The sequence below is a fragment of the Mugil cephalus genome, chromosome 6, assembly GCF_022458985.1.
Source record: "Mugil cephalus isolate CIBA_MC_2020 chromosome 6, CIBA_Mcephalus_1.1, whole genome shotgun sequence".
NCBI lineage: Eukaryota > Metazoa > Chordata > Actinopteri > Mugiliformes > Mugilidae > Mugil > Mugil cephalus.
Window position 1 is genome coordinate 22,874,880 of NC_061775.1, and position 18,355 is coordinate 22,893,234.

General features: G+C 39.5%; 1 protein-coding gene across 3 annotated transcripts in view; it reads left to right on the forward strand.

The window, feature by feature from the left end:
• fcho1 (FCH and mu domain containing endocytic adaptor 1) overlaps nucleotides 1–18,355 on the forward strand; it is a 65,566-nt gene that overhangs the window by 23,828 nt on the left and 23,383 nt on the right. For all 3 annotated transcript variants that reach the window (XM_047586497.1, XM_047586498.1, XM_047586499.1), the window contains exons 3-6: nucleotides 8,693–8,784; nucleotides 14,821–14,895; nucleotides 16,759–16,900; nucleotides 17,159–17,311. In XM_047586497.1, coding sequence (XP_047442453.1) covers nucleotides 8,693–8,784; nucleotides 14,821–14,895; nucleotides 16,759–16,900; nucleotides 17,159–17,311 — 462 coding nt within the window. The remainder of the gene's footprint in view (nucleotides 1–8,692; nucleotides 8,785–14,820; nucleotides 14,896–16,758; nucleotides 16,901–17,158; nucleotides 17,312–18,355) is intronic.

Here is an 18,355-nt window from a genome sequence, read left to right on the forward strand (position 1 = left end):
CATCCACCGCTTCCAGAGTATGACTCTTCAATATTTGATGCGTAGTATTGACTAAACATTTGATTATTGGGTGCATTTCTTCAAAATCGCATCAGAACCACCTTGAAATTCTTCTTCTTCGTCTTCTCCCGCTCCCTCTTCTTCTGGGATTTTTGTCAGCTTTGACGCCAGCCGTCAACCATTAAAAATGAAGTTTTGACGCTACAGGGTTTGGTTTCACGGCAGAATCGCAGGAAAAAAATAATTGTGCTTGGCTGAGGCCTGACCCGATCATTTTCAAAATGCCTGCTACCAACTGGGACGTCCCTTCAACAGACTGTTGAGTTAAATAAAGAGACACTTGTCAATCATCTATTATTCAGCCAGTTTGAAAGCCGTTGTGTCTGACTATAACACTGTGAGGAAATATCTAAATATTTTGGTATTTTCCTTCCTTTTCACTTCAGTCCTTTTATGACCAACAGTACAATTCAGGGAATTAAAAGGCGTTTGAGGTTGTTCTTTTGGTTCTAGTGAAGCAGCAGTGAAGAAGGCCCTGCAGCGCAGAGTTTAGCTCAGCCCAGGTTTCTTTGCTGTCTGTAATTAGCTTCATACAAGCCTGAGGGGAAGTCTGAAGATGTGTCCTAATTAGAATCAAGTGAGAGCGGTTAAAAAAACTCACATAAATTAAATTATTATTAAGGTAGAGAAATGCTATTACCTCTGCCTCTCAGACCACAATGAATAAGGCCTCGCGTTACAGTCAAGGTTTGAAAAGTTTTCAGGTTTTTATACTAAAATTGCAACATCACATGAGACACATACTGTATTTCTTATAGCAGCAGTTTTTAAATTGTATCAGGGATCCACAAATAGAAGACAAACCTTCAATTAATATTTAATGAACTGTCCTGATAGTTAACTTTTTTTTTACCTACAGCTTTAACAGGAATCGTCAGTATAAATCCACTTTAAATCCCATTTATATCCTAATGAAAATGTCATAAAGATTCAACAGCCATGTGTAGAGAAAACGTCTCCATAATCCTATACTATTATGATAGTTTCTTTTTTTAATTTGTGATGAAATGGACACTGCTGAAAGTCAGATCTAATGAAAACAGCAGATTGTAAACAGATGAAGAATAAATCCTACTTCATCGCTTTGTTCCTCTGCATTTCTCCACCAATGAACTGTGTCTCAAACACAAATTATAATATTATAATATTAGTATAGATTATTATGTTCCTTAGACTTAGATAGACTCTAATGATCCACAAGGGAAATTACTTGTTCACAGTGGCTTAGTTTCACATAAAAGTAACACAGCAAGTAAGAAGGAAAGATAAAATAAAATAAAAAGTAAATATTATCTGGTAAAATAAGTCAGTTTCGTAGCAACAGTGGCATGGATGGTGTCACATGGTGTTTCCTTGTCCGCTTAGGGAGGAATGTAAACTCCCAACACCCAGGAGCGTGTCTCCATCCACCTGTAGAGTCCTGAAGCCGGGCACAGATGTACTGTGGTCCGTATGAACCCAGGTCCCAAAAGCACTTTTCACAACACACTCCTGCTGGTTCCCATCAAGCGCTCCACCTCCAACTCCAGCCTGGCATCCCCACCGCTTCTTCTAAAGTTCAGCAGGAATCTCAGGTCTCGCTCCAGGCAGCTCAGGGGATACACCAAAGGTTTCCAGTCCGACAAACTACCCAGCCAACACCACAGCCAAACACAAAAACCCCAGAAAAATAAGAAAAAACAACCAAAAACCATGTTGATGGTACAGAAATCGGCACAGAAAAACAAGGACAAGACAGACAAAAAAAACAACTAATAACACAATAATAACAACCTAAAAAGGTAAAAATCATGGAGCTACTGGCAACATGACGTACAGTGACATACTGTATATTTGGTTTGGGTAATAGTTACCCAAGTTACTTCTACAACTTTTCTTCTTCAAGCATCATTTTACATTTTTTACAAGTGGAACATGAAATATAATAACAAGACTTAAAGTTACACCAATAGTTTCATAATTTTATGGAGGGAAAATATGTCCTAATGTCTTTATTATGGAACAAATAAAATATAGCTAGCAGATCTGACCCTCAGCTGAACCTAAACGCTGACCCTCAAAAAACTTCCAGGCCTTGTGTTTGCACTAAATTTGTATTCGGGAGGTTGGGTGGATGAAAAGAAAAACGAGTTTCGCTTGTTATGTTGCGTTGAGCCCTGAGGCTGACAATCAATGCACATGTTCTCGGACTCAATAAACATCTATTGCCCAGACTAGTCTAGGAGAAAGTTGAGGATACCAGCTGAGATAAAACCATCATTTCCCTGCAGCACCATCCCCCCCTCTTTAACAAATTTGAGCAGATCCCCCACTGCACTAAGAGGTCCACTAAGTCTGAGAAAGTTGTCCACGTACAGATTTTACACCTCCCCTCCCCATAAATCTTCCCCCTTGGTCCCTTTCTTCTTCTCCCCCATCAGTCTCCTCATTGTCATGGTAATGGGCTCCATCATGCATGAGACCAAAACGGTCAACTTAATTGATGAAAAAGAGATCCACAAGTGGGGAGGGAAGAGGAGGTGGTGGTGGGGGAGTTGAATATATCAGACGTGAAGGATTTTCCATTCACTGAAGGCTTAGGGAATACATTATGGCACTCGAAGACACTTGAAGAAGGCCGGCTGGTTTGTGGACGGCTCAAGTAATGAGCCATCACAATGCTTGGCATGATTCAACATCTACAAGTGCCGGCTATCATCTGTTTTCCCCGTCCCAGAACCCAGACTCCCAATCACAGGTTTAGTCCACTATGAGTCACGTGAAGAAAGAGACTCGTGTTCAGACACTAATATTGCAAATTTAATTTGTGTTGCAGCCGCCAGTTTGAGGCTGTGTTCCCCTACAATGATGCATAGATTTATCATTCGGGCTGGAGTAAAAAAAACAAAAAAAAAAAAAGGTTTTCATTTGAATGAACTGATATGCATTCATAAAACCCTCGGATAGACTTTTAGCTGTTATAAGTATATATTTAATTTCCTCATCCTCTGGTAAGACTGGTTTTACGAGATTTCTGACTAGATGAGATTAGGTGATGTGTGCAGAAGATCTAAAAGATGAAGTTACAACCGAGAGTCTGAAAGCTGGCTGCCGGGTGGTATTGGATTGGATTTCAAAAGTGAGACAGCACATAAGATGCCAAATACATGTAGGATTAAGAGGAAATCAGCAGCGATACCCAGCACTTTTTATGAATGCCATATTCGTTAGTAATATTAACCAATGAGGAAGGTAATATTTACATAAGGAGATATGAACCTGTATAGACCAGTAAAAAAAAAAAAAAAAGAGAGGATTAAGTCTTAGTGAAAAATTTCTGACAATTAGGTCTGAATTCTGAAAAAAGTCTGAATTCTGATTCCACATTCCAACAATAAAGTCAGAATTCCAACAAAGTCTGAATTCTGAGAGAACAAAGTCGGAGTCCGAGAACAAATAACAAAAACACATAACAAAAAATGTGAATAGTCTGAATTCCAAGAACTAAGTCAGAATTCCTCCTCAATTCCAGTCTTAACAGTTCTGACAAAAAAAGTAAGAATTTCCGTCTGAATTCTGAAACAATAAAAAAAGACAGAATTCTAAGGACAAAGTCAGAATTCCGAGAAGAAAGTCTGACTTTCGACAGTAAAATCAGAATTCGGACAAAGTTCTGACAAATTCCGAATTGTGTGAGAACAAAGTCAGAATTCTGAAAAAAGTCAGAATTCCGAGAAAAAAAGTCAGAATTCTGAGAAAAAAAGTCAGAAGTCCGAGAACAAAGTCTGACTTTCGACACTAAAGTCAGAATTCTGACAAAGTTCCGACAAATTCAGAATTATGTGAGAACAAAGTCTGACAAAAGTCAGAATTTGGGGGGGGGAAAAAATATGACTTCTGAGAACTAAAGTCAGAATTCTGAAGAAAAGTCAGCTTGAAACCCATTCAGACTAAACACATACAACAGGTTTTATGAATACACAAAATCACTCAACGTGTGCTTGGTGTTAAGGAAACTAATTTCAGCTCCCGAATAATAACAACGTTTGAAGCTCGTCGGAGTATTCATAGCAGCAGGGAAGTTTCATGTGAGATTCTCTCAAAATAAACTCCTTCACCGACGTTTTAATGGGAACAAACACGTCATCCAACCACGTGGCTCGCTGATGGGTTTTTAATAGTTTGGGGAGGACAATTGCGCTTTTATCTGAGAAGAAGTAGCTGTGTGAGGGATGCACAGACCGCTCTGTCTCTCTACTCTTTCCACCACCTGATCATCTGAGTGTGTTTTTGCAAAGCAGAACACGCAGCCCTGAAAAAGTTCATATTATAATTTGACGCTTGTGTTTTAGATGAGGAATCACATGATGCAAGTCATGTGACTGTGGTTATCAGCATCGACGGTATTTGCCCCCAAAACCCAGGATGGGTTTTCTAAGTAAGCAGTGAATTCTGTGAATAGGCTACGGTCAAAATGTTTAGGACACGACTGGAGGTGGGAAATTCGTTCTTCTTTTTCAATTTCTGCAACAATAACAAAAAAAAAAAAAGAAGCAGATTCTTAAAATATGCAGATGTTTAGAGAAAAGAAGTGTTTCATCCAGCATGATGACGATGAGGTACAGTGGCTTGAAAACCTGCCTGTGTGTGACGATGCAGTCTTCACAAAGGTCGCAACTAAATGTTGGAACATTTGCAAAAGTAGGTATAAAATGCAAAGTGAAACGGCAACGCTCATAGCACAAAGGTCTCGCATTTGCTTTTTGAAACATTTAACAGCCCTTCCCACCGACTGTTATCATTATCAAACCATATGTGCAAAAACCTCTTGAGCACATGTAACTGTTTAGTCTGTGGACGAGCTCTGCTTTGCATACAGCCGACAGTCCGGCCTGGCAGCAGCGGCAGGCATGGACAGGTGCTTTGTGTCGGCAGGCAGGTGTGTGTGTGTATGTGTAAGATTTAAAGGCACCGAGAACCGACAGCTTTCTCACCTTTCTGTGGCGAGGCTAGAGTTTCAACAAAAGGCTTTTCCTGACAACTGCAAGGAAGGGACAAAACCCAGAGAGAGTAATGGTCCTTCCTCCTGAATGGAGCGAACCTCTAGTAATAAAACGACACAATACGGCCTCATCTGGAGCTTATGAGCAGCTGATGTCAAAGCTCTCAGCTGCTTTGTGATAATACGAAGGAGAGAATATTGGATGTAGGGTGTTTCCTCTTATTTAAAATAGTCTTATCTAAGAGAAGTGATGGTTTTATGTGTGGATGACGGAACTAGAAGCAATTTTACCTTAAACTTTACAGCTACTTTAGTCTTGAACTGCAGGACGCAACTGAGGTTTCGTTTAGGTGAAAGAAAGAGGATTGTTTTATGGCTGAAAGACTTGGTTTTAGTGTTGAGATTAGGATCAGTTTGTGTTGGATGAAGAGTGTAAGAGTTGTGAAACTGTACAATGGCACAGTTTAATGTTCTCTTTTAAAAATGCCTGGTTAACTGTACATAGTTTGGAACCAACACTCAGACACCTTTTTATTCTTTTGCACTGTTGTCGCTTTTTTTGCACAGACATGCACGTTAATACAGCCTTATATATATAAATATATAGATATATATATATATATTGCTCTCGCTGCTGCTATTACTTGCGCATTTCCTGTCAGGGGATGATTAAAGTATTTTTCTCTTCTATTCTATTTCTATTTTAGGCTTGGCCTCAACCTTTTATGAAATGAGGAAACATATATGGTAACTTCAACACATTTTAAATTGCGTCCCTGTGCCTCTCGGTGAGATCGAGAACCATGTGGTTTTCACCCAATCCAGTCAGCAAAGGTCTAGGGAATATTCTCAGGTTCTCAAATCAGGGTCTAATGTGGCCTTCAAGGTCCAACTCTTCATGAAGGCTGAGCATGAATACTTTACTAGGTTGTAATAATGTTGTAATAATGTGTATGTTGACAAGTGCCTCTGTTCTAATGGTCTAAAATACATGTTTACATTTGTTTACCACTTAAGGGCAAGGAACCATTCATGTTACCGTCATTGACCTTAGTTTTCTACATGAAAATGAAAGATTTTAAACATTTTATGCCCCATAATAACACTCTGGGGTGGAAACTTTGAATTTACAAGTATTTCAATGAGCTGCCTGTAAAGGTTAAGTATTTATTTATCAATGCTTCAGGTCTGGTCAAACCTTTACTGATATATTTCCCCTTCCGAGGCCAAATAAGTTAAAATCCCTGCAATTAACCCTTTAGCAAATTATTCAGGTTGAATTTTAAGGAAATAAAGGTCGGATGACCAGACGTCCTCTTTTTCCTGGACATGTCCCTTTTTTGAGACATAAAAATGTGTCAAACTCAAACTAGAGCCTGTTTTCACAAACTCGAATCTGGTCGTCCTAAATAAAGGTGGATGTGATGGTATAATTCTGTTAGTTTCACTCTGTATTTTTCCTCTGACACACTGAACATTACTTTTTTTTTATATGTTTGTTGCTAATAATGGAAGAGGGGAAAAGACAAGTCCTTTATTTAGGCCACGAAGACGATAAAAGGATAAATTAAGTGTGCAGTTCTCAACGATGTTCATAAGAAAATAGCTCATCTAAAAATGTCGGGTTTATTAATGATGTGATGAACGAGATACTTGATCAAATAATAAAAGGATTTGAAGACTGAAAAGAAACATCCTCTCAGCTATAATGAATAAGGTGTATTGTCATAATGCAGCGCGCTCCCTTCCATCACAGCCTGGCAGATTTAGTTCACGTTGTAAACGCGTCCTTTTTTTTTTTTTTTTGTCCTCCTCTCTTTTTGGGGAATTATAAAAATAAAAGGTCTCAGCGGTGATGCCTCAGAGACTCTTCTGTGAGATGTCTGGCATCAGTCTTTCAGAGACGCTTCTCAAAAAAAAACAACTGCGTCTCTTCTCGGCCACTGGGACTCGAACTCAGTCTGCGTGTCTACCTCTTCTTTGTGCAGTGTGTGTGTCTGTGTGTGTGTGTGTGTGTGTGGTTGTTGGTTACCCTTTCTTGGCATTCCAGCCATTCCCCTGGTACCTGGGAGCTGGTCTGTTCTCCTCTACCCGGGGTATTTTTAGCATCCTGAGAAGCAGCTGTCTGCGTCTCGGTCTGTGCACACAACCCAGCCAGTCTGTTGACTGCAAAAAAAAAAAAAAAAAAAAAAAAAAAATGCGGCGAGGCTGAAGACGCAACACGGGCCTGCTTGTAATGCCACACTGCTGCTTTAGTCAGGCACTTAAGCTGAGACAGGTGTAGGTTTGTGTAGCTACAAAATGACAGGCTTGAGGTGGTGATGTAGCCTCTTGTTAAATCAGCTCTGCTGCAAACTCGGCAACTCTTCTCGTGACGACAACTCACTTCTGTGGTTTTCTGACATTTTTAAGGAGTCATGGTGGCAGGATAAGTATTAGTGGAGGGCAGCAGCAGTTCAGAGCTTGTGACGTTTTTGTAATTGAGTCTGAAATGCTCCCGGTCTAAATGTTATCACAAATCACGTTGGAATCCAGCGCAACAAAACATCAAATACCCAAAAGAGAAGGGACCAATACTGACACTGATCGATTATAGTTGTAATGATAAATGATCTGCACACAAAAGGAAATTAGCACCAGGTAGCAACCGAGAAGGAGACATCTGCTAACTAGCTTAGCTGACAGCAGTATGTTGCACATCATTGGGGCTTTCAAGTGTTTCATTAAGTTAGGCCCACGACACCTCAAGAGAAGGCTTAACAATAACTTTCAGCCTCCGGGAGTCACCCCCCCTCCCTCCATGCCGCAACCGCACAACAAAATTAGCTTAGCCCTTTTTTACTGATTACCAATAAACTGTGTCGGTTGGGTGTCCATAAGGATACAGGCCCTAGTTTGAGTAGGGGGTGGGAGGTGGGGATGGGGGGAATAAGGATCTACTTATATATTTACAGTGAAGTTCGACGTTTAGAGAGCTGCATGTCAGATACCCAAGCTGGTGCAGTGACCGTGTTTGACACTGATTGATTATAGCGGAACGATAAATGAAGTGTACAGATCTGCACACACAACCCCTTAAAGGAAATTAGTTTGTTCATTATTACACAGGATCCCAGGAAAAACACATTTAGAAGCCAAGTCCAGGTGAAAACCGACCAGCAGGCTAGCACCAGCTAACTAGCCTAGCCTAGCCAACGGCAATAGGCAGTATGCCGTACATCATTGAGGTTTTAAAGTGGGCACCTCCCTTCACCAGTGTTTAGTTAAGTTAGACCCACGACACCTCGAGAAGGCGTAACACTGAGTTCTAGCGTCTTGGAGTCGTGACTTTCAACCACTCAGAAATCGGCTTAGTCCGTGCACTGATTTGCATAAAATTTGACAAACGTTTGGGCTTTTTGAAGGTTCATTTCCATCCATGCAAGTGAGAAACTGACGTGACGTCACGTGTAGCGTCCCGCTCAGTTTATAATCAGTTTCTCAGTTTGAGTTGAGAGCTGGTTTAATTTTATTCTGTTTGTTGAACCTTTTAAAATTAGAGGAGTATTTATAACGTGTCTCACGCACTCACTCATTTTCTTTTACACGCTGTTTTGCTGTTTCTCGATTAACAGACGGCGCATGTTTTTTTTTTTATCTGTACCTCGACAGGGGGAGAAGAATGGCGGCTTTGACGTGCTCTACCACAACATGAAGCACGGCCAGCTGGCAACCAAGGAGCTAGCCGACTTCGTCCGAGAGAGGTAAGGTGTCCCGTGTGTTTTCGTGAATGTGTTCGTGAATGTCTGCGTGGGAGGCGGCGCTAGTCATGGGAGAGATTCCACATTCCTGCCTCTGGTGTGCGGAGGGAAAGTCGAGAGTGACTGTGCTCAGAGATTATAAATGAACCGTTCAGGATTTTCATCTCCCGCTGTATCTGCCGAGGTGTTGGTGGTGATTTCAGGCTGTTTCGGAGTCGATTGCGGAGAGAAGTCTTGAACAAGCCCCTCTTTGTGTTCGTGTCTCTCTGTCCCAGCTCCGACCTCTGGTCCCTGTCCTCACCACCGTGCTACTTTTTTCAAGTACAAACATGTCTCCTTCTGTGGACAAATGTCTGTTTCATCACTAAGAGTTGGAGAAGAGAAGAGTTTGACATTGTTAGAGTTTGTATTTTAAGACGTAAAGTACTGTGATTCTCCACTAACAAACTAATACTAATATAAGCATAAAACATGCACCGTGGACTCACTTCTAATACACAAATAACAAATATTTTGCCAGAAATGCAAATACTCTGACATATTTAAAAAAAAAACCCAAGTTCTTTTAGTATTGCACTTGTAAAATCCTTAAAATCTCCTCTAACCATCTGCACGAGAACAAAGATTTCTACTGTTTCTTAGGTTACGGCTGATGAATAATCCAAACAGAGAGTATAGCTGATGTCTGCTTGCACAGGACGTACAGTGAAAAGAGTATTTGTTTTATTCTGCACAGAAGAGATTTCTACTTTCCAAACATCACAGTGTTCATCATTCAGAGAAGCTGCAGGCGACTGCTGTGACTGTAATATAACTGTAATATAATATTAATGCACGAGAAGAGTAGACGTGGCCTTGAGTGGTATTTGTCAAGTCAAGGAGGACGTCATTAATTAACACGTGACATTAGATTGTAGGGTTGCAGGTTATGTTAACACAAACCTCCTCAGTGCTACGAGGTTCATTTTATTATATATTATTTATTGAGTGCACTGCAGCTACTTCTGCATGAGGATGATCATCCTGCGTTTAGATTAGTAGAAACTTTCACTGCATCCAACTTTTTTTTTTTCGGTGCATTGATTAAAAATTAAACACGAGGTTGGAAAATGTGAATCAGCCAAACAAGATAAAGCTGCATGTTCACTAGTGGCAGCAGAGTAAGAATAAGCTACTACTTTTCCAATATAATGCAGATGCATTTGTTTCACCAGTTGTCTTTCAAATGGACCGAGTCAACAAGCTCTTCAACAGCGTCTCACTGTGACAGTGCAGCTTTTGTCTCTTGTTGGTGTGAAGGCAGGATGCAAATTAATTAATATCAGTTTGCTTATAAAGAAATGAAATGCAAAATTAAAAGTACTAGATTAAATCGCATTAATAAAGTCTAAATAAAGAGAGCAATTATCATACCAAATTTAACCCTTTAAAACTTAAACATCTGCCCACAGATTAAAAAAACAAAACAAAAAACTTGCTGTATTTGAATTACTGTAAATCACTGACACTGAACACTGGGAAGTTGTGCTTTCTGTGGAGAAAACTGGCGTCACGGTGATGATGACGCAAATTCAAAATTCAAAAACTGCGAGGTTTAGTGCGTCGCCAACAACAAATTAGTTTAAAGACGGGATTTCACATCATAAGACTAATTAACATATTTAGCTCTATTCTGTCGTAGGAAGGTTGTCTATGTCTATTAGAGATGCAGCGATATTAATGATACGATTTTCTCCCAATTTTTTTATTTAATAGAATGAGCTTGCACATGAATTATGACTGGAAAAGATTCAACTATTATATGTTTAGAATTTATATTATATATCTTTAATTATTTCTCAGACAAAAAACACATTTCTGAGGTAGAATGTAATCTGAAAACACAAACTTTACAATGAATGCACATTTAAAAATATTTAGATATATACATATAAACTACACATTAATTTTCTCTTTAACAAATTAAAGAAAGTCCTTTTATTTCTCTGAAGTAGCGTAAAAACTGTGCAATACAACACATATGTCCTCTTTTTAAAAGTGCAACAGAAATTATATTTTATCTCAACAACAAAAAAAATGTATTTATAATACAAATAAACAAAATATCTTAAAATGAACAAACCAAGGTTTGGATGTGTTCCTAGTTTAGGATTTCATGTTTGTTTGTTTTTAAAGGAAGATCAGCATTTCTCTTCCCATCATTAAACACAAAGTGACGTACGACTTCGATCACGTGAACTCAAAACTAGATTACGCCCTCTCCTGTTTAAAAAGGGTGAATTCATTCGTATCGATTTTTAACCGTCCCGTGATTCATCGTTACATCACTAATGTCCATCTCATGAATAGTTAATCAAATATCTTGTTGCAGTCTCAGTATTTAATAGCGATGGTGACTTCGCAATACAATAAATATCACGATACTTGAGTCACGATGTGATCGTTATTCTGATATTATGATATTCTACGTACTTCACTGAGAAATTTTAAATGCAACTTAAAATACAGATTGTATATATGTACATCAGATGTTAAAAACAATTTAGTTAAAAATCCAAATGATCAATTTCCAATTTGTTGCACTTGTGGAGAAAATGTGGTGGTGGAGGAAGTTGTTCACATTCAGCCTAAAACATAACTTTTTCTTTTTCTTTCAAAATCGATATTGTATTGGATATATATCGATATTTTGTTCCCAGCCCTAATAATTGAAATCAACATTGTCCGACTAGAAATAATCTGTTTATTTAAAAGCATTGTTTCAAAGCCCAGTAATATGTTTTTGGCTCATCTTTGTTACCGTTATAAGATGCTAACATGTCGTGCAACAACAGAAAACTCGACGAGCATGACGCCGTCCTGTAATCGATGAGATCAGCTCCAGAGCTAAACTGTGTCTTGTTAAGTGGACGGTTTGTTAAATTAAATACCCTGTGGTACTAATTCGTGATTATCCGATACACCGAGGGCAGTAATGAGGTTTCCCACAGGAGTTGCGGTGCTCTCACGGCCGCGAGTCGACGCTCACAGATGTAAAATCCTGACGTTGACTCACAGCGTCCGTTGCACATTCCTCACAGGGGGAAAATTTACTCATCTCCTCGGACCGCGGCAGCAACAAATCAGCAAACGAGGAAACGAAACAGAGGTGCTGGGGGTGAAATAGTGTGTGATCCTGCAGGACGGTGGAAAAGGTCAATTGTGTTGATACATTTGCTCCTTGTCTTTCTCTCTGTCTCTGCACTTCCCTCAAAAGGTCATTTTTGATATAAGAGACACTCGGTTAAAGCACCGTGACAACTCTTCAGCCACGATCTCAAGGTTTCTCAGTTATTGCATCTTAAATTTTCCCACCTTCACCACCGCGGAGCTCGTGGCCCTAATGGAGACATAGTGCACAGCTGGATCTGGTTGAGTGTGAGGGACGAAGGGTCTATAAAAAAAATAAAATATCGTTGAGCAGACTTGATGAATTGAACGCAGCCTTTATCTATTAAAACAGTGGTTTAATCAATTTGTTGGTCAACGGAGCAGTAAACAAGATGTTTGAGCGATGTGTTGATCGTTAAATTGTTTAATTTACTCTGCTGTCGGCGCAGCTCAAACGTGACAATTCATTGCTTCTAATTAAAACGCTCGGGGCTTCGATAAATCACATTTAGATGCTGCCTTCAAAGGGAACACGTGAGCTTTTGGTTACGACACGGAGGAGTCGTGTACAACAAAACGTTTGGCGTTCAAGTGGTTACTAGGCAAAAGTGTAAAAAAAAAAAGGACATCATGTCACTTATTCACGTGGCCACGCCCCCTGAGTGGCAAAAACATGGTAAATTTGACAGTAAACACAGGGAGACTAAGGAAAATGTGGATTATCAGATCAAATAAAAGACAATTGGACTCGACAATGATTCATACGAACTAGTGTGGATTTGGAAAAGTGGATTAGCCTCAGTATCAGTTAGTTTTAAGGTCGTTTCATTCATGATAAATGTAGCTAAATAAAAGATGCTAACGCTAAGAGCTTTACTGAGAAGTGACGTTAGCCATATAATACTGTAGCGTTAAAAGGAGGATGAGGAGTGATCACAAATTTATTGTTTTATCGTTTTATTTTTATTTATTGTTGAAATTGAAATAGTTACAACATCCACAAATTTCACAGCCCTCAAGAACGTAACTTCATCAACAAAATACAACATAAATTAATATTACCTGACACTAAAAGTGAACCACAACACCAGGTTTCTGTGTCTGGACTCCAGTTGTTTCTTCATAATGCAGCGATGTATTTACTTCTCTGTTCTTTGGCAGATATCTGTAAAAAATAAATATATCTCTGACTGCTTTCAAATCTTTTGGTTCAGTTTAAATTAATTTTACAATTTAGATGCTATTAAAGTCTATGATTCAAACTAATGCTGCTATTCTCCATGTTCGGTTTCTGCCACTCAGTGGCCGTAACCATGGAGACGTGGCTTGCTGTGACATCACATGAATACCCTCTATACAGCTGAATTACCACATATTGAAATACCATCCGTGTCAATTCTTTCTGAAGTCATCAGCAAACGCAACCAGAAGTTTTAACATTTCAAATGTGTAGGAACCCTGACAGATGTAGTGTAGAGCTCCACACAACTCCACAAAACACAACTCCACAAAACACAACTCCACAAAACACAACTCAAGGTCACAAGAAGATGAAGGAGGAGGGTAGAGTGGGAAACAAGGACACACAGCAGTCATGATCTGAGTTATACAAGACATCCTAGTTCACTCAAAGCTATGACCTTTATGACAAACTGCACCATTTCTTATCTTTTTAATTGGCACAATTAAAACTCGATTAAAGAACATCATGTGACTATAGTTGGTATTTCTTCCTAAATAAGGTCCCATTGTGGTTCCAGGAGAAGGAGCAGGACATAGACTGTAGAACCTCTGAAAAATGGTCCAACCTTGTGTTACTTTCCACTTGCTCCTGCTGGTTACTGCTCACATAAAGTTCAAGCCAGTAAAGAATCTGAAGAAGAATAAGGATTAACTGAGCTCTTACGTAAGAAATCCTTCCTCAGACTTTGGTTGGAAAAATAAATGTTCCCAAAAGCCTCTTCATGTTTTAATCTGGTTTGAATTATACTTATTTTGTGTTTTGTAATTTTACAGAAGTCAGTAGAGGGTATTATTGTAGTTGTAAAATACTATTATTATACTATTATTCTCTTTGTATTATCTGTGTGTGATGTATTGAAAAGTTATTTCATCCTAATTTGTGGTTGCCACTATATGAACTGGCCTCGGACAATAGATGAAAACACTGATTAATTAATAAATAAAAGTTGGTGCAGACGCCACAGAGGAATTATAGAAACAACAAGTGAGTGTATAATACACTTATAATACACAATATAATACAGGAAAAGCTCTACGACTGAAACTATAAGTAATTTCTAGTTGTGAAAGTAGAAATGTTATAAGTTTGTCTCCGTTCTGCTCAGTAGAAAGTCGTTCTGTCCACCCTCAGGACATTTGGATCTCTGCTTCCTCTCTCCGTCTCTTCGGGCTCTACAGATGGTTATTAAAACATTTATGACCGGCCTCATGAAACTCTCGTCTATTCATCATTTCGAATGTGGATCATTGGAACATTTACTCAGCGCCGAAAGAAAATTAATCTTTATTTTGGCCGTGGACTCGGCTGCTAGATTCCCCGCTCGGCTCTAGACAGAAACTATAACATACGAGGCCATTATGTCTGCCGGAGCGCATTATGTTTACACTAGTTTAAGGCTGTTTAGAGGAATTTACATTTCTCGGCATTCACGCTACCGACTGACATTACTCTTCCTGTCGCGTTGTTGGCAACTTCCACTTAGGGAGAGGAAATAACACGGAGAGACGCACACACGAGCCTTTAATTTTCAGGTTATTTTGCAACAAATGCTGCATTTCATTGCCTCAAATGTAATCATGTGCAATAAAGTTGAACCGTAATCTTATATGTTTCTCTGTGTGTATTCATTTTTTTTGTTTTTCCAGGGCGGCCGTCGAGGAGACTTACTCCAAATCAATGAGTAAACTCTCTAAAATTGCCAGCAATGGAAGTCCACAGGGGTGAGTGGTAGTAAACACAAACATGACACTACAGGGTACAGTCCTTCCCCCGTTCTGTGCATCAAAGTAAATTTAATTCCACCCGGAAGATGTTGTGTTTGTAATTATATATGTGCTGGTCATATGGCTGCGTATGAGAAATGGATGAGGACCATCTGCAGCGCCACATGTCCCTGTTTACGATGAGAGCGACACCATCTCTGCCATTTGGCCACTAGAGCGTAAATCACATGTCGGCGTCCTTTTGACACATTTTATAGCTTTAAACGATACGTAAGATTATGATCGTCATCAGTCCAGGGTCGTGTGAATAACTGGCCAGATGACTGGGTCAGATCATCGGGTGCATGTGCGTTGTGTGCACCGATCAGGCGTAACATTATGACTACCAGAGGAGTTTTTATATCGGCTTCTGAAATGAAGCACGCATCACATTTAGGGAGAAACTTCACAGATATTCAATCTCAAACTCGCACACAAACTGCAGGATATAATTTAGATGATTGTGCAAGGCTGTTTTACGATCAGGCATAACATTATGACCACCTTACCTAATGTTGCGTAGGTCTTTCTAGTGTCTCCAAAACTGTTGTGGCTCATCAGAGAGTGGACGTGGGTCTTCTGAGTGTGTCCTGTGGTGTCTGGTGGTAACACAGTGTTGTTAATTGAGGGGAGGGGCCTCTGTGGATCAGCCCACAGATACTTGATCAGTCTGGGATCTAGTGAATTTGGAGGCCACGTCAACCTGTTGGGGGTGGCTGTTATAGGGTAGGGGGGTACCTGGTCTGGTCTGGTCTCGGTGGGTGCTACATGTCTAAACAACATCCACATTATCAATCAGTCAGTCAACCAGACTTTATTTGTAAAGAACTTTATATACGGAAAGTAGCACAAAGTTCTGTGTACAATAATATCAACTCCCATCCTCTCCTTCTTTAAGACATGCGACTTAAAAATTCATTAGAACTGAGGAAACACCTGAGGCTGATCAAAACCCACAGCCTAAAAACCCTATAAGTAGAATATAGATCTTAACTTAAGGTCATAAATAAAAATGCTATAAAAATGCAAACTACTGAGACAGTAAAATAGATTTAAATAAAAACAAACAAATTAAATAGTTAAGATTCAATTAAAAGCCAAACTAAAAAGCTAAGTCTTGAGCTTGCCTTTAAAAAAAATATCACCACATGTCTTAAACCAGGCTGTTCCACAGACGTGGACCGTGATGGTAAACGGCTGCCTCACCGTGGGTTTTTGTTCTAACTCTGGGTGTTATTAAAAGGCCACTACCAGAAGACCCGAACGCTCTACGAGGTTCATATGATAGAAGCAAATCTGATAAAATGGCTAAGACTAAGACCATTAAGAGCTTTACGAACCAATAAAAGGATCTTAATGTCAGGTGAATTGTAAAAAGATGGTCAATGTTATTTACTTCTCCTGTCAGTGGTCGTAATGTTATGGTGTATGTGGAGCACATGATGTAACTCTTAGGGCTGCGTTTGGTCTGCGTCGATGTTCAGGTTGTGTTTATGTATTAAAGTAACATCAACATAAATGTCGTTAGATGAATGTTATTCACTCTGCGGTTTTAATGTTGTGGCTGATCGGCATATTTAGTGATGGAAGGGTGGACGAGTTCTGTTTACATGAGAAATTTCTGCATTAAAGTTTTGTTTTTGCTCACTAGTTTAAGTTCATGCAGTTTAAGTTCAGATTTCAGTGACTTTTTTTTAGAACCAGATCAGATCAGATTATTAGATGTCGGGTAGTTCGGTCAATAAACCTGATCAAAACACTCCCACACGGTCTGTGAAATAAAGCAGACGTGCCTGATTATTTTTCTGCACCTCTTTCCAGGACGTTTGCTCCCATGTGGGACGTGTTCAGGGTGTCCTCAGACAAACTGGCCCTCTGCCACCTGGAGCTCATGAAAAAGATGAACGATCTCATCCGGGACATCAACAAGTACGGAGACGAGCAGGTCAAAGTCCACCGGAAGGTACGTATCTGGAAAGAGAAAACAAACTGTCTTCATGTTTTTGTTTTTTTTTCTGCGAGACAACAGTGGCCTTGTTTATTTTCTTATTGCTTGACCTGCATCAAACCTCTGTCGTCCTGATCTAATTTATCTCTCAGGAAATCTAATTACCGTGTTCTGCTTCGTGGAAAAACTGCTGCGTTCGCCCCCTTTAAAGTATCAAGTGCAGCGATGATCTGTACATGTGTGTGTGTGTGCGTGTGTGCGTGTCTCACCCAGACTAAGGAGGAGATGGTGGGGACGGTGGAGGCGGTGCAGGCGCTGCAGGTTCAGAGCGGTCACCTTCAAAAGTCAAAGGAGGGCTACCACAGCAAGTGTCTGGAGCTGGACCGGCTCAGGAAGGAGGGGGCGCCACAGAAAGAGCTGGAGAAGGTGAGGATTTCATGATGGTTCTGCAAAAAGCACCAACTCATTCAGTAATATTTAAGGTAATTCATGATTATGAACCAGTTTACTTTAAGCTTAATATTCTTGAGGAATATATTTTTGGTACGATCTGTCCTTCAAACTACAAGCTAGGACTTCAAGATATAAATGTTCTCAATAATCATTAAAAGTTTGTACCAGCGTATCCTGTAGTGTCAAAACTGACAAGAAATCTCAAAAGATGAAGAAGCAGTAGATGAAAGCAAGCAAAGGGAAACTTTCCATCAGTAACCATTAAATGAGAAAAGTTTGTAGCGGTGTGGTCTTAATCTAGTCGTTTTGGAAAATCTGTGAGTGCTCATTAGCAACGCTTCAAGAAAACGGTAAAAAGATTGTTGTAAAAAGATTTTGCTCTGAGGAGGACAGTAACAGACAATACAGTCAAATAAAGTGTCAAAACTGACAAAAAATCCCAGAAGAAGAAGGAAAAACAAGCTCATATAGATAAAAAAAATGATCGGCAAGTTTAGCTTCAAATTCCTGCTCGATGATTCTCTGACCAGACCAGACTTGACTGCATTTGCTCTCTATGTGAGGTAATAAAAGCTTTCAAAAAATGGTTCTTCCATATATATGAACTTGAACACATGAAAACATGGAGCATGGACCATGGCTCAGTCTCTAGACCTTAACCCCATGGAGCTGGTTTGTGATGAACTGGACAGAAGAGTGAAAGCAAAGCTCCCGACAAGAGACACACATTTCTGGGAACTAATGCAAGAAAATTGGGAAGAACTGTCTCAAAACTATTTGATTTTAGAAAGAAAGGATGTTCACATGTTAAATCAGCCAAAGATGGTTACTCTGATTCGAAAGTTTAGAATATATTTTGGGTTTTATATTGATACTGTGATACTTTGGTCTTTGCTTTCATTTGAATAAAATGAGTCATTAAACTACATACATTTCAATAAAAATGTGAGAGATCTGTTCTTAAACTTTTGACCGTTAGTGTATTTATATGTAAAACATATTAAAAAAGTGTGATTA